This window comes from Elephantulus edwardii, unplaced genomic scaffold, assembly GCF_000299155.1.
Source record: "Elephantulus edwardii isolate Elephantulus edwardi_28Jun2011 unplaced genomic scaffold, EleEdw1.0 scaffold00094, whole genome shotgun sequence".
NCBI lineage: Eukaryota > Metazoa > Chordata > Mammalia > Macroscelidea > Macroscelididae > Elephantulus > Elephantulus edwardii.
This window is the reverse complement of record NW_006399844.1, coordinates 11,560,320-11,576,890: the sequence shown is the minus strand read 5'-3', so window position 1 is coordinate 11,576,890 and position 16,571 is coordinate 11,560,320. Positions and strand designations below refer to the sequence as shown.

The following is a 16,571-nucleotide window of genomic DNA, read 5'->3' as shown; positions in this document are numbered from 1 at the left end:
GTGGAGCCCAGCAAACTGCAGCTGTGAACAATCTCAATCTCTTCGCCATCCATCCTGATGCTACCGATTGGTCCAGTGGTGAGAATCTTTGTCTTCTTGACATTGAGCCTCAGTTCATACTGAAGGCTGCAGTCCTTGACCCTCTCCAGTAAGTGCATGAGGTCCTCCTCAGTTTCAGCAAGCAGGGTTGTGTCATCTGCATAACGCAGATTGTTGACAGATCATCCACCAATCCTAATGCCATGCTTCTCCTCATAGAGCCCAGCCTCTTGGATAATCTGCTCTGCATACAGGTTGAAAAAGTATGGAGATAGGACACATCCCTGGCATACACCCATCCCAATTTTGAACTATGCAGTGTTGCCGTGCTCTGTTCTGATGACTGCCTCTTGGTCCAAGTATAGGTTTCGCATTAGCAGACTCTGGATTAGATTGTATTAAATCTATAGATTGCTTTAGGTTACTTTGGGCAGTATTACCATTTTCAGATATTAAGTCTTCATAAAAAAAATATTCCCTCCAGATTGTAAATCTCATCATTTCTTCCAGTAGTATTTTGTTGTTTTCTTTGTATAAGTCTTTTGAATCTCTGGTTGGGTTCCTGATTGCCTTTTCTGATTCTCTTTGTTGATATAGAGTTATCTCATAGATATTTAGATGTTGATTTTGTACCCTGTTACTTTACTGAGTTGTTCAATTAGTTCCAGTAGTTTTCTTGCTGAGTGTTTGGAATTTTCTATGTATGATATTGTCTGCTTATAGGGAAGTTTTACTTCTTCCTTACTGATTTGAGTGCCTTTTATTTCCTTTTCTTGTCTTACTGCCCTGGCTAGAACTTGCAGTACAACATTGAATAGGTATTAGGATGGAGGGCAGGCATCCTTCACTGGTTCCTGTTCCAAGGTAGGTACTTTCAGTCTCTCTCCATGAAAAATTATGTTTGGCCATGGGTTTCATTTATATGCCTTTAATTATATTCCTATTTTACTGAGAGTTATCAGGAATGGATGTTGGGTTTTTTTTAAATGCCTTTTTTAAATTAATTGATATGATTATGTGATTCTTTTCCTTTGTTTTATTTAATTATATTGATTGTTTTTCTATTGTTGAGCTACTGGTCTAAATCCTACTTTGTTGTGATGTATTCTTTTTTTGATGTCATGTTGAATTCTGTTAGCTAGGATTTGGTGGTGGTAGTGGGTGGGGTTTTTGGTTGGGGTTTTTTTTTTCATTTTTGCATTAATATTCTTAAGGAATCTTGATCTGTAGTTCTCTTTTTTTAGTTGTATCATCACCTGTATCAGAGTTATGTTTGTTTCATAGAGTGTTCAGGAATATTCCATCCTTTTCTAGAATAATTGGAATAGAATTGGCAGCAGTTCAAGTTGTGTTAAGGTATTGATTTTTTTTAATCTCTCCCTATATGTGCATGTGCATCAGTTGCAGGAGAAGAATGAGCATTCTCCTCCTGTGCTATTAACTGACTCTGAAAAACTGCCAGAGGGTCAGCTAGAGTCAGTTCCAACTCGATGGTACTCAACAACAACAATGTGCATCAATTGCTATAAATTGTCCTCACAGCATTACTTTTGCTTTGTCCCCAAGTTTTTAATATGTTATATTTTCATTCTTATTTGCTTCTAAGAATTTTTTTTATTTCCATTTCTATTTCTTCTATTGCCCAGTAGTTTTGCAATAGGATGTTATTCAGTTTCTGTATAGTTGATCCCCCCATCTTCCTGTTACTGATTTTATAGCATTGTGATCTGAGAAGACAGTATTATTTCATTGTTTTTACACTTAATGAAGCTTTTTATGTTATCTACATTTCAGCAACTCTCTAGAATGTTCCAGGGGCAGTGGGGCTGGTTTTGAGTGGAGTATTCTTGTGATATCAGAATCCTTGAAAATTGACATTTTTAGCCATTTCATTAGTCCCTTTTGAGGGACCATGTTCTCCAGCTACCTTAACTGCAGACACATGCAAATCATTAATAGCTGTGGGACCAATAAAGAAAGTGCTTTCCACACTATAAGACAGCAGTGACAATGGTGAAGAGATTGTGGCAAGGTTTAACCAGAGAAACCCTGGAGATAAAGGCCACAGTTAAGGTTTTCCTTGCTAGATGATTGAACAAAAAAGCTGAATTGTCACTGCTCTGAGTTAAAGACCACTGATACAGGTTTTGCTTGCTGGTTGATTGAAGGAAATGCTGACCTATAACTCCTCATATAAAGTTTATTTCATGATTGAAGAAACCAGAGGCTTCTTTAATTTGTGCTATTGAATTGAACCTGGCCTTTAACTAACTGAAAAATTGTGCCTTGAGAGAGTCAACTTGAATGCAAGTTTGCCTCCTCCACTCTCCAGCCTATTTCCTTAATAAACTCCACAACTGTGAATAAAGTCTGTGAGTCTTGCAACAAACATCAGACCCAATGATTGGTAAAAATGGGTGCAGGAGCATGTGGGATGGCATGACTGACTATGCAGCTGTTTGTTTGGTCCTGTGGATGTTATTGATGGAGATAGTTTCCCTTTATGAACTGGGCAGAAGTCAGATTCTGCCATCCCCATGTTGTATCTGCTCCTTTCACAATTCTCTGTATGTCTATAAGATTGATTATGTAATTGAGATCTTTTGTATAGTTGTTTAATTTCTTTTTAGTAGTTCTAGCTTGCATCAAAATTGGTGTGTTGGTTCTTCATTTCTCTCCTTTCAGAAAGATATGGTCTTTCCTCAGGAATACACCAATGGTATATCCCTCCTACCCTACCCTTTCAATGGAAAATGACATGTTCCTTCTTGGAAACATAAACTTTTTGATGAAACAGCCTTTATTTTAATCATTTTTTAAAATGATGTGTTGAAATCTCTTCTTATTCTTGTACAATTATGTATATATCTCTTTCCAATTCTATTAATGTTACTTTGTGTTTCATTGGAGGGTGTGTGTGTCTGTGTTGAGGTTATATCATCTTGCTAGATCTCTACTCATTATATAATGTCCTTCCTTATGCCTTGTGCTGGTTTTGACTTAAAATATATATTAATAGAAATTAATATTGCTACTCATGCTTTTTTTAGAGATTCCTGTTGACTTGATATCTTTTTTTCCCATCCTGTGAGTTTTTAATTTATTTTTTATCTCTGTGTCTAAGATCAGGCTGTTGGCAGCAGCAGATTGATGGGTCCTACTTTCTTATCTATTCCACCACTCTCTCTATCTTGGCTGGTGCATTTAAACTATTTACATTCAGTGTAATCATTGACAGGAATTTACTGCTGTCATTCTTTCCTGTTTTTCCTTGTGGACTGTTGATTTCTTTAGTCCATGCATTTTTCCATGTTAAGTTCATATTGTTACTGGATTTTCTTCAATGTTTCTGCTTTTGTGTTTACTCTGCTGACTGCTGTGGAGTCGCTTTCAACTCATTGCAGCCCTGCAACAGGTTCCAGGGCTGTCAACTTCAGTGGGAAAAGAGTGTCCATCTTTCTCCATTGGTGCCGCTGGAGGATTCAGATTAACAGTACAACTCACTGTGGACTACACCCCCAAAACTCCCTTTTTTTGTTTATTAAATCCTTATAATTTTCTTTTCTCTTCTTTTAGATTTTGAAATAGGTTTATTCACTATCATTGTAGTTTCCCTGTGGCTTACTTGTACCTTCCTAGATTTTAAGCAGTCTTTTCTGTCAATATCCTCTTCAGTTCCTTTCCACTTAGAAGCTCTAAGACTATTCCATTTATTCCCTCTTTATATTTTGCTAAATTGATAGTTCTGGTTCTCTGTTTTCAGTCTTGTACACTTACTTTGTTTTTGAGAATTCCTTTTCTTACTAGAAGGGGATGAGGAGGATCGAGGTAGCGTGTTCAGGTGATATTCTTAAGTGTCTTTTCTTTTTAATTGTGATTTTAGTGAAAATTTATAAAAAGATTGGTTTCTTTCATTCATTCTTTCATCTTTAATTCACTCTGTAATGCTTATCCTGTTTGTTAGTTGCCATGCAATAATGTCTAATCATCCATCCCTTCTAGATTATCTTTCCCTTTACCTATTCCAGCACCATGCATTCTATTATTTTTCTGCTCCTCCTCTCCCCCATTCATCCTATTGCTGCAATAATGGCCTTGTGCAGTATTTGTCCTTTTGTCACTGAGGTATTTCACACAGCATGACATTTTCCAGGCTCATCCATGTTATATAGTGTTTCATGAGTTTATTGGTTTTCAGGTTTTATTTTTCACTATGGCATACTACTCCATGGTGTGAATGTGCCACAGTTTCTCTGCCCGTTCAGTTGTTGCTGGACACTTTGCTATTGTGAATAATGCTGGAATAAACATGGGTGTACATACATCTGTTTGTGTCACAGCTCTGATTTCTTTGGGGTATATTCTCCGTAGTGGTCAAATGATAATTCTATTTTCTACTATTTGATGATGCACCAGACTGCCTCCCCTCATGATTTTACCATTTTACATTCCTACCGGCAGTACATGACAGTTCTAATTTCTCCACATCCTCCTCACTATTTGTTTGTTGTCCTATTGAACTTTGCTGTTGTTGCAGAGTGAGATGATATCTCTTTGTTGTTTTGATTTGCATCTCTCTAATAACTAGTAATTTTAAGGAAATATTCATGTCATGGTTGGCCATCTGTCTTTCTTCTTTGGTGAAACATCTATTCATATTTTCTGCCCATTTTGTGATTGAGTTGTATGTCTTTTTCTTGTTGATGCATTTGAGTGTTATATAAATTTTAGATGTCAGATTCTAAAGAGAACAAATAAAATAAGAAAAAAATACCAATTACAATAGCAAACCACAAGAGGAAATATATAGGAATGAATATAACTAGAGATCAGAAGACCTATATAATGAAAATTATAAAGCACTACTACAAGAAACAAAATGAGAGCTAGAGAAATGGAAGAATATACTATGTTCATGGATGGGAAGACTCAATATCATGTGTCGCTGTCAGTCCATCATCAACTTAACAGCAACAACCTGATACAAGTAAGCATGACAGAGACGCCACTCCGGGAGAGGATCAGAGTCAATCCAGCTCAACTTTATTAGGCTAAGCACTGCACTTATATACACAGGAAGACAGAATAGGGTGGGCTTACAGACATGGGACATGTGAATTGGTCAGGAGAACCTCAGCCTCATGCAGATCACTCCCAGCTCAACAAACAGCCGTCTTCCCAGGTGGCAAGCTTTCTCGAGCTGGTACAGCCAAACACTGGGGAGCTTTCTCTATGTTGTATTAAAGGCCGTTGGGAGGCTTGCACCTGTCTGGAGCTCAGGCTACCCATCCTGGCCAGAGGCCTTCCCTTCCTCCCCAACATTCTGCAACAATCATGAAAATTACAATTCTGCCAAAAGTAATCTACTAGTTCAGTGCAATCTCAATACAGATACTGATGTCGTTCTCAATGAGATGGAAAAGGCAATTTCCAACTTTTTTGGAAAGGAAAGAGACCTCCCCAAATAAGGGCTTCTGAAAAAGAAAAAACAAAATAGGGATTATTGCACTCCCTGACCTCAAAACCTACTACACAGTCACAGTACTGGGGCACAGTCACAGCATGGTACTAGCATAGTACCAGACACTTAGATCAACTGAACAGAATCAAGAACCCAGAAATCAACCCATCTCCTATGGTTAACTGATCTTTGACACTGACCCAAAATCACTTAAGTGGGGAAGCCTCTTTAACAGATAGTACTGGCAAAATTGAACATCCATATGCAGAAAACGGAAATAAAATCCACACCTCACACCTTAAAGCAAAACCAACTTAATGTAGATCTGAGAGGGCAACAATGAATGACTGGAAATCTTAAGTCTCTGTAAACTTTCATTAAAATAAATAAATTTTAAGAAAAGAACATGAGGGGGGGAAAGATCATCAGAAGAAAACAACAAATTTATGGCATAAATAGATTTTTAAAGATAACCAAAATCCCACAAACAGGAGATGATAAAATTAATACATGGGGCTTTTAAAGATCAAATCCATATGTGTGTCAAAAAACTCCAAAGAGTGAAAAGGACACTTTTAGCATCTCTTATGAGAATAGCTTCTGTTTTTCATATTCTATTAATGTCTCTTTATGTGGAAATGCTTTAATTCTGTCTTACAATATTTGAGGACAGTTTTGCTGGGTATCTAATTCTTGATTGGCAATTTTTTCCTTTCAGGATTTTATATATGCCAGACTACTGATTTCTTACATGCATAGTTTCTGCTGAGAAATCAGAACTTAGTCATATTCATTGGTTGATTTTTATAGGTAACATTTAGTTTTTCTTGACCCACTGCTGGGATTTCTTCCTTGTCCTGTGTTTTAGAAAGTTTAATTTTGATATCTCTTGGTGACTCTCTTTTGGGGTCTGTCCTGTATGGGGTTCTTTGAAGTTCTGGGATGGTTATCAGGTGTTTTTATTAGTCACTTTCTTTGAAATAACAAGACTGTGCTTGACTTCAATTCTTTTGCTTCTTTTTTCTTTTTCCTTCATGAAGACCTGAAGATGAGATACTTTTAAAAAGACTTTCTAGAGATTATGTAGTGGAGAAGGACCCCAATGCTTCACTTTTCTACAAAGAAGAAGGAAACAAGAAATTTCAAAAGAAGGATTATTTGGGAGCAGCAGTGTTGTACTCTAAGGTAAGACAACTCATGGTCCAGCAGGAGGAGCTATGTCAACAACTTAGAAATCGATGCTTATTTCTTCAGAAGAGTAAGCCATGTTACTGAAGTTTGTAGCCATGTTAGCTTTGTCTGTAATTTGTGGTTTGGGCTTGGAAAAGAAAGTCTAGCAGCATTCTGCTATTGGTTATAGTCTTAAAAATAGAGTCATTTGTATTATTCTCTATGTCCTGAACTTCTATTCCCCTATTCCTACAGATGCCTTTAACAAAAGGTTATTGTACTTACGGCCCTATTGTTTATGTCTGTGTGGTTTTATTGACTTTTATGCCATGGCTGTCTGAATGAATTATGAAGCTATTCGTTTGCTAGTCCTGATTTACAGAACAACTAGTTCTTGGTTAGCCACAGTGTTAACTTACAGCTAGTATGACTTAGATTCAGAAAGTAAAAGGGGTTCATTGTCTATGTTGTTGCCATTGTTGTTATATGCCATCAAGTCAACTACAACTAGAAACGACCCTGTGAACAACACATCTGAGCCTTTCCCTATCCTGCACCATCCTCACAATCTCTGATATCTCAAGGCCATTGTTACAGTCACAGTGTCAGGCCATCTTGTTGAGGGACTTCCTCTCTTTTCTCTGATGCTCCACCTTTTCCAGCAGGAAGTCTTTTTCCAAGGACTGGCCCCTCTTCACAGTGTTTCCATAGTTTCACAATCCTTGCCCCTAAGGAGCATCCTGGTTACACTGCCTCGAGGAAAGACTTGTTTGTTCCTTCGACAGTCCAGGGCATATTCAGTACACTTCACCAACACCATTGTCTGTGGAGTAGCTGGATTTCACTTAAGAATTTTTATATTATAATAAGAGTGACAGTCAATAAATATTTATTATGAGACTATAACCATTAGCTGGGTTTTTAGGAGGAATTATGCTTTTAATATTGTTATTCTTATTCCCCTGCTCCTATAGTAGGAAATAGAACAAGATTTCCCAAGAGAGACTGTACCAATCCCTTGAACTTGGTCTGTTCCTCAACATAAAAAAATGTTTCCATTTAGAAATGAGTAGAAATTTGATTAAAACTATCAGACCTCTAACATTAGCTTCTATAGCTGATAGAATCCCTGCTTTGTAGTGTTACAACAAAGTATTTGACTAAATAATGTAAGCTTTAGTGATTGCTGAAGGATTAAAATCCATTAATTGTAATAATCCAGTGATAAATGGCTTAATAGTTCTTTTTTTCAGTGCTAATCTCTTTGACTGTATGCATCATAAATATAATCACGTGGGAAAGTCAAGAAAAACAGGTAATATAAAGAATGAAGTCAAACTTAAAGAAACTTAAAAAAACTTAAAGATCTGCCGTGGCTGCGGATGGAGAGGAGACTTCCTCTTTCATGAAGCTAGTGTTTTGATTATTATGGTACTTTATAATTTCATGTCAAGCTGCTGGGGTTTTTTTTCTTTTTAAAATTATTATTTATTAGTTTTGTTTTATTATAAAAATAATCTATGTTTACTTGGAAAATGTAGGGAAGCATAAAGAGCCCAGGGGGGAAAAATCCTGTAACTAGTGAGAAACACTGTAACATTTTTGTTTCTGTCCATCCAGTCAGACTTTTTCCTCTAAAAATATGTTTTTCTTTCACAAAATTGGGATAATGCTACATTTAAACTATTTTGTAACCTGTTTTTCTCCCTCAACAATTTATTGTGACCATTTCCTCATGTTTAAAAGTTTCCTACTAGAACATGAAGTTTTTCGAGTGGCTTAATGTTCTATTACAGAGAAATACTGTATTTGTTTTAACATTGCCCAGTGTTGGTGAAAGGAATTCTGGTGGCACAATGGTTAAAACATTTGACTGGTAACTGGAAGGTCAATGGTTTGAACCCACCAGTTGTTTCATGGGGAAAAGACGTAACTGTATGCTTATATAAATATTTCAACATTGGAAACCCTGTGGGAAGTTCTAATCTGTCCTGTCAGGTCTTTATGAGTCTAAATTAACTGCACAGTAATGGGAACTTTGGGGTTGGGGAATGTTGGCGAATTGGTATCATAGTGCTGCAGTGAGCATCTTTCTCTGGAAATGTTTTAACACATCTAATTATTTCCTTACAGTAGATTCCCAACCAGGCCGTTGTTGAGTCAGTGGGAGTATGTTTTAAGGTTTTTGGTACTCTATGCTCAATTGTTCTCCAGAAAAAATTTTTTAACATTCGTCTATCCAACTACTATTGTTGTAGTTGTTATATGCCATTGAGTCAACTGTGACTCACTGTTCATTTCTCCATATATTGAGCAAATACTGATTATTATGGTGATATTACTATTCATAGTTATAGTTCTGTTTTTTTAATAAGAAAAATAAATCTTTTATATGGTTAGAATTAAAAAACTACCAGAGTATACAATGAAGTCTACATCCCCTGTCTACCTAGCCACCTAGTCTCTTTCTCATCCCCAGAATGTTAAATGTATCCATCCAGTGAGACTTTGTGTGTGTTTAATAAGTATAAATAATCTTCTCATAAACACAAGCTTTATGTATAGGCTAATGTTCTTTTCACAATGTTTTGCACCATGTTCTTTTCACTTAATAATCTTGAAGATCATTCCACTTCAGTACATGAAGAGCTTCCTCATGGATTTTTATGGCTACATGGTACTTCATTATGTGGACGTATTGCCACTTATTTAACCAGTGCCCTATTGATTAACGGTTAGATTATTTCCTATGTTTTGCTATTGCAAACAATTTTGTGGAGAGAAACTTAAAATATGTCATTTTGTTCATATCTGCAGAATAAATTATCTTATCTTTAAAATAAATTCCTAACAGATGAATTGCTGAGTCAATAAACATATACAATTTTGATACATATTACTAAGCATCCCTCCTTAATCACATGCCTAATTTACACTCCGACTAGCAACATATGACACTTCCCATTATCTTACCCCTTTGCCAAATCAGCATGCTATCAATTTTATTTGTTTATTTGCCAACTTATCGGGTTAAAAATGGCATCTCCATAGAGTTTTAATTTGTGTTTAGCTGATTATGAATGGAGCTGAGAAGTTTCCATATGTTTACGAATATTTCCCATCTAAGGTTTCTAGTCATTGCCTTTGCTTATTTTCCTACTGGGTTATTAGTAGTCATCTTACTGATTTGTAGATGCTCTGGCGATGGAGTTAAAAAGACAAATGTGATGAGAATTACAAATCTTTTTCTAGTTCATTGTTAGTTTTCTACCAAACTTATGTGGTCAAATTTATTAATTTTTTTAGGCTTTTTTTTAGAATTTTCATAGTTTAAAAATAATTCCTTCTGACAGCATTTCGGGGTCCTGGAGGTTTGGGGAGGGCTGTCCTGTATTTGAACTCTCATTACATTACTCTTTACTGTGCTGAAACCAACTGAAGGCTAACCCTCCAACAAATTTTCCTTGGAAAAAGTGCAGCCAGAATGCTCTTGGAGGCAAGAATGGTGAAATTTCATCTCCCATATTTTGGGCATATTGCTAGGAGATGCTATTCCTTGGAAGGGGACATCATGCTTGGGAAGGTGGAGAGTTAGCAAAAGGGAGAAAGACTCACAACAAGGTGGATTGACACAGTAACTGCAGCAATGGGTTTGAGTATGTCAGAGTTGATGAGGATGGCACAGGATAGGTCAGGGTTGAGATCTGTTGTTCATAGGGTCACTATGAACATACCTCCATGACACCTAACAACAACAAATTTCACAGGAGGAAATTGCTCACCTTTGCCCCTAGGAGCTGCTTATGGATTTGAACCAGTAGAGAGGTGCCACCGGTATGTTAGTGCAGTTCCTTACAGACTATGTCATGAGAGCTCCTTCTTCTAGTTTCATTGTCTATATTCAGACTTTGATCCACCTGGAGTTTATCCTCATGAAGGGTTTTTTATTTAGTCACCTTTTTGGTTTTTCTCAGTAGCTATTTACTTATCCCAATACCTTTTCAACCTATATGCAGAACAGATTATCCGGGAGGCTGGGCTCTATGTGGAGAAATGTGGGGTCAAGATTGGTGGACGATTTATCAACAACCTGCGTTATGCAGATGACACAACCCTGCTTGCTGAAACTGAAGAGGACCCGAAGTGTCTGCTGCAGAGGGTCAAGGACTGCAACCTACAATATGGATTGAGGCTCAATGTCAAGAAGACAAAGATTCTCACCACTGGACCAATTGGCAGCATCAGGATGGATGGTGAAGAGATTGAGATTGTACACAGCTTTAGTTTGTTTGGCTCCACAGTCAACAGGCACCAGCAGCCAGGAAATTAAAAGGTGCATTGCCTTGGGAAAGTCTGCTGTTAGGGACCTCTCCAAAGTACTGAAGAGCAATGGTGTCTCTCTAGAGACTAAGGTGCATCTGATACAGGCCATGGTCTTCGCAATCACTTGTTATACATCAGAGAGTTGGACAATGACCAAGGAGGATAGAAGGAGAGTTGATGCCTTTGAGCTGTGGTGCTGGAGAAGAGTATTGAGAATACCATGGACTGCTAGGAAAACAAACAGATTTGTCCTGGAAATGGTTAAACCGAGTGGCTCCTTGGAGGCAAGGATTCTGAGGCTCCATCTAACATACTTTGGACATGTTGTGAGGAGGGACTGGTCTTTTGAGAGGGACATTATGCTTGGTAGGGTTGAGGGACGGCTTAGGAGGTGAAGGCCCTCTATGAGGTGGATTGATTCAGTGACTGGGATAATCGGGATGGGAGTGTCAGAGACAGTGCAATTGGCACAGGACAGAGCGGAGTTTAGGGCTGTTGTACATAGGGTCGCTATGAGTCGCAAGCGACTCGATGGCACATAACAACAACAACAACATTTACTTATCCCAATACTTTTTAAAAAATTATTTTATATTGGTTTGCATACAAAATTTGTATACATTGTGTTTTACAATTTCCTTCATTCACATTGTATTTTATAGTCATTCCCATACATTATGTTTACAAAATTTACCACCATTGAATTATGCCCACCATTACTGGTCTTTTTAGGTCCCTGCTGGATCTTTCCCATTTCCTGTACCCTCTCCATCTACTCACCAAATTGTGTGACCCTGTGATTTCCTTCCTGCCCATCCTCACGTCTCTGCTCCCACCTCTTCCCTCCAAAACCCCCAGACACATTTTACTAGTTATTCTTCTATTTTTGCAATAATGGTCTTATGCAGTATTTTGTCCTTATAAGACTTAGTTCATTCCACATAAGACTTTCCAGTCTCTCCCAAGTTATGCATTAATCTTCGAAATCATTGCTCCTCAGTGCTGCATAGTATTCCATCATGTGAATGTACCACAGTTTCTCACTCCATTAGATTGTGGTTGGGCATTTGGTGTGTTCCCATGTTCTTGCAATGGTGAATAACGGTGCTATGAGCATTGGTGTACAAATTGTCCCAATACTTTTTAATGAGTCATTCCCATCTTTTCTCTAGTGACACCACTTTTATAATTAATCTTTGCCTCTTTAATAATAAGGAAAAAATATCTCTTTTGTGCTGCAGTTTTCATTTATTTCACTATCCATATCTTAATTACCAGTTTACTTTCCATACATTGATTATCCGTTTGTTTCTTCTGTTGTGAATTCTTATTTGTGCCATTTGTATATTCCTCAGTTTTTCATTTACTTTCATTATTGTTTGTGATATTCTCCTAATACTTTGTCTTCAAAGTGCTTCAAATACTTATTTCCTCACGAGGCCCTCTAAGGAGTTAAAAATGAAGAAGCTCAATAACTTTTACATTTTCCTACAGTCTTTAGTAATAGAGCCCCTGTTACCTGAAAAAAAAGTACCTTTTTCCTTTAACCCAACCATTGTTTTTCAGGGAATATCACAATCAAGACCTAACACTGAGGACATCTCACTATGTTATGCCAACCGCTCTGCAGCCCTCTTCCACTTGAAGCAGTATGAAGTAAGTATTGCTTTCCCTGGTACTATTAGATTATGGAGAGGAGTAACTGGAGATCTAGACCAGGAATAGGCCTTCATCTCTACTTCCACATTATAACACTAAAATCAGGCCATGCTGCAGGTAATTGGATTGGAAGTGGCTGGAATAGCAATCTCACAAATGAATGCCTTTACCAAACAAATTTATTCTTTCACTGTTTGGGAAGCTCTAAGTCTGAAGTCAAAATGCTAGCTTTAGAGAAAGACATTTTTCTCTGGCAATTTCTAGTGGAAGGTGTTCTGTGGAACCACCCTTTATCTTGGTCTCAGTCTTCTCCTGGATCTAGGAGATTCTCAGCACAAGGATCCTGAATCTAAAAGACACACTTTCCTGCTGGTTCTTCTTTCTGGTAGTTGTTAAATTCTTTCTCTTTGCTCACTTCTTTCTCCTTTTGTCTCTTTTGAAATAAAAAGAATGACTCTAACAAGGATGTGATGGGTAGAGATGTAACATTAGTGTTTGAATGAGAGTGGTTACTAGAGTAAGGCTAGTACTTGAGTCATGTTCTCTTCTAAGACTGTGACTCAAAGATACACTTGCTTCATTAACATAGGACAATTAGGAGTTACAACACATCACAAAGTGGAGGATAAATGGAGAACACCCTGTGGTACTGGGTATCATCATGACCTAGCCAAGTTGACACCTTCTTTAGGGAAACACATTTCGACCTAAGATACCCATCCAAGCTGTTCTTTCTCCTGATTCATCTTACCTGTCACAGGTAATCATTTAGGATTGTGTTTATTTACAAGAAAGAATTGTGGTTCATTCCAGAGAGCCATGGACTTTATCAACTAGATCATCAGTTCTCAGTGTAAAGATCGATTGCAAGCTATGTTGATAATAATAGACCATGTTTCAAATGTTTGCCAACTATTTTCTTGGTCTTTCTTTCAAACGAGGAAAGTATGTTCAAGAATATTCTTGTAATAATATATGCTACCTTCAGTATAGTTTTTCTTAATAAGAAAGTAAATATCCCACATCCTATTACCCTTGAGTGGAGACTAACTCATAGCTGACTCTCCATTGGGTTTCTAAGGCTGTAAATCATGTGAGAGGAGATTACCCATCTTTCACCTGAATAGCTGTTGGTGGATTTGAACCACCAGAGAGGCTTGGCCATATGTTAGCAGCATATCCCTGTGGACCAGAGGTCCCTCAGGAAGTAGAAGGCACACTGAAAGGCCTCTGCATGTCCATGAGAAGCTGAATTTTCTTTGAGGACCTTTCTTTTCATCCCCCTAATTATGGATTTGTTTAACCCAGGGCATAATTATAGTTAGATTTTTGTTTTAAGACGGTAACCCTGAGGCTCCTCAGATTTGTAATAGATTAGCAAGCAAACTCTAAAGGGTGATTATGTTACATCCATTCTGGAATTTTATTGATATTCAAATTATTATGTTCTTAAGACTCAAAGAGAAAAAGTAAACTGGGAGAAGGATAGGGAGGAAAGTGTGAAATAATAAGTGAATGAAAATACAACTTTTCTGTAAACATTTGTTACAATCACAGTAATAATAACAAGAAAAAGACTCAAAGAGAAAGCTAGAATCTAACTCTAGGCCCTAAGCAATAAAGACCTAGACTGCTAAAGAGACAGTCAGAGGAAGAAGGTGCAGAAACCTTTATGCCTTTACAGCTTCCCTAAATTAGTTATTTCTGTTCCTCTTCTGATAATAATGACTACCATTTATTGAGTACTTCTGATGTTCCCAGCATTGTCTTCAACACTTCAGCTCTATAGTCCCATTTTATCCTTAAAACAACTCTCTGAGATAATGTCATACTTACTTTTCAGACGAGAAAACTAAAACACGGGAAATTCCATTAACTTATTCAAGATTCTTATAGCTAGTAAGAAGCAGAGTCAGTATTTGTTTGGTTTCAGAGTCGGCTTTCTTCATCATCATATGAGAGAGAGAGAGTGTGTGTGCGCCTGTGCCATCAAATCAGATCTGACTTGTACAGGAGGAGATTGAACCACGTACCTCTGGGATTGCAATGCAGCTTCTTGCCACTAGGCTGCCTGAGCTCCCCTCCATATTATATTTCTATCTCTAAGACTCTTTTTCTTTAAAAATAGAAATTTTTTAGTAATACAAGTAAACGTAATTTCTTCAATAAGTATTGTTAGTCACTTAATTGTTGATTGCACATTGTTGTTGTTGTTGTTGTTGTTGTTGTATACCAGTAAACAAAGTCATAGCTTGCCCTCCACCAGGATTTCAGAGATGTCCCATTTTTTTCCAGTGGAGCAGCTGGTGGATTCGAACTGCATGACTTCAGGTTGGCAGCACAACTCCTTATCACTAGGCACCAGAGCTCCCTAAAAGATGACAATGGGGATGCTCTGCCGGGGAAGGAGGGAGGGACAATCCTCCTGTACCAGTCAGATCTGATTTGACGGTACACGCACAAACAAAAATAATTTAACAAAAAAATTAAAAAAAAAAAGATGACAGTGGGTAGAATATGACTTAAAGAAGCATGTAATAACAGTTCTCCATTTTTAGTAATCTTTTACTTGCTTGCATATTTTTGTCCTTTGTCTATTTTTTGTAGAGATTTTCAGTAGACTTGCAGACTCACTTGAGGGTTTCTTGAGACCAAGACTCATTTGGGCTTTCTTTTCTGTTTTCAGACATGTCTGGAAGACATCAGTAGAGCACAGAAGCACGGTTATCCAGAAAGACTGCAACCCAAGATGACGTTGCGTAAAGCCGAGTGTCTGGTGACCCTGGGGAGGCTACAGGAAGCAAACCAGACCGTGAGTGATCTTGAAAGTATCTGCACTGCCAAAGCGACACTAGCAGCTTCCCACTTGGAGGTTCTGCAGAGAAACCTACATCGTCTGAAAATGAAGATTCAAGAAAAGGAGAATCTCTCAGAAACCTTCCCAGAAGCCCTAACAAAGACTTTTAAGGAGATGGACCTTATGGAAGAGAATGAACGAATTCCCAGCACATCACCTTCTGTCACCTTACGTATGGACCCGTTCAAAGGCCGGTGTCTGATTGCCACAGGAGATATTCTGCCAGGGGAGCTCCTAGTGAAGGAGGAGGCTTTTGTGAGCGTCCTTAACCCAGGAGAAAAGCCACTGCCAGACCCTGGCCTGGAGAGCAGGCAGAACACCAGAGCCGCCAATGGGGACCTTCACTGTCACCGATGTTTGAAGCACACTTTGGCCTTGGTGCCCTGCGATCAGTGCAGCTATGCTAAATACTGCAGCTATGAATGTATGCAGCAGGCCTGGGAGCTCTACCACAGTGTGGAGTGTCCCCACGGAGGGCTGCTTCTCACACTGGGTGTCTTTTGTCACGTTGCCTTGAGATCAACTCTCTTAGCCAGGTTTGAAGATGCTGGTGAAGTCATAACAAAGCTCTGTGGTGAGATTAGTAACAAGAACATCTGTTTACCTGAAAGTGAGAATAAGGTCCAAACACTCAACTGTGAGCTAGGGGAGAATGAGGATAATGGTAAAATAGCTGAGACCTCAATTCCTGGATGTGATGTTCATGGAAAATATGAAAATAATTATTATGCTGTCTTCAACCTTCTACCTCATACAGAAAACCATAGTCCCGAATACAAATTCCTCTGTGCTCTTAGTGTTGCTGCATTGTGCAGGCAGCTAGACACAGCCCGTTTATGGGCCCCCGTACCAGCTCTGAGGTCCTCCAAGCCAAACGCAGCAGTGGCTCCTGTGTTGTCTCCAGAGTGGCGTATCTGGGAAGTGGCAATGCTCAGACACATGTTACAGCTACAGTGTAATGCCCAGGCAATAACTACCATCCAGCAGACAGGTAAGAAAGACACTCATTTTTCTGCCTTAAAATACTCTTCTTGATGTAGCTGATATTTGAAAAGAAAGAAC

General features: G+C 38.2%; 1 protein-coding gene across 1 annotated transcript in view; it reads left to right on the top strand.

Moving 5' to 3' along the window:
• Positions 1-16,571, top strand: part of SMYD4 (SET and MYND domain containing 4) — a 97,287-nt gene that overhangs the window by 55,346 nt on the left and 25,370 nt on the right. The window contains exons 2-4 of the mRNA XM_006891095.1: positions 6,541-6,685; positions 12,560-12,649; positions 15,339-16,500. Coding sequence (XP_006891157.1) covers positions 6,541-6,685; positions 12,560-12,649; positions 15,339-16,500 — 1,397 coding nt within the window. The remainder of the gene's footprint in view (positions 1-6,540; positions 6,686-12,559; positions 12,650-15,338; positions 16,501-16,571) is intronic.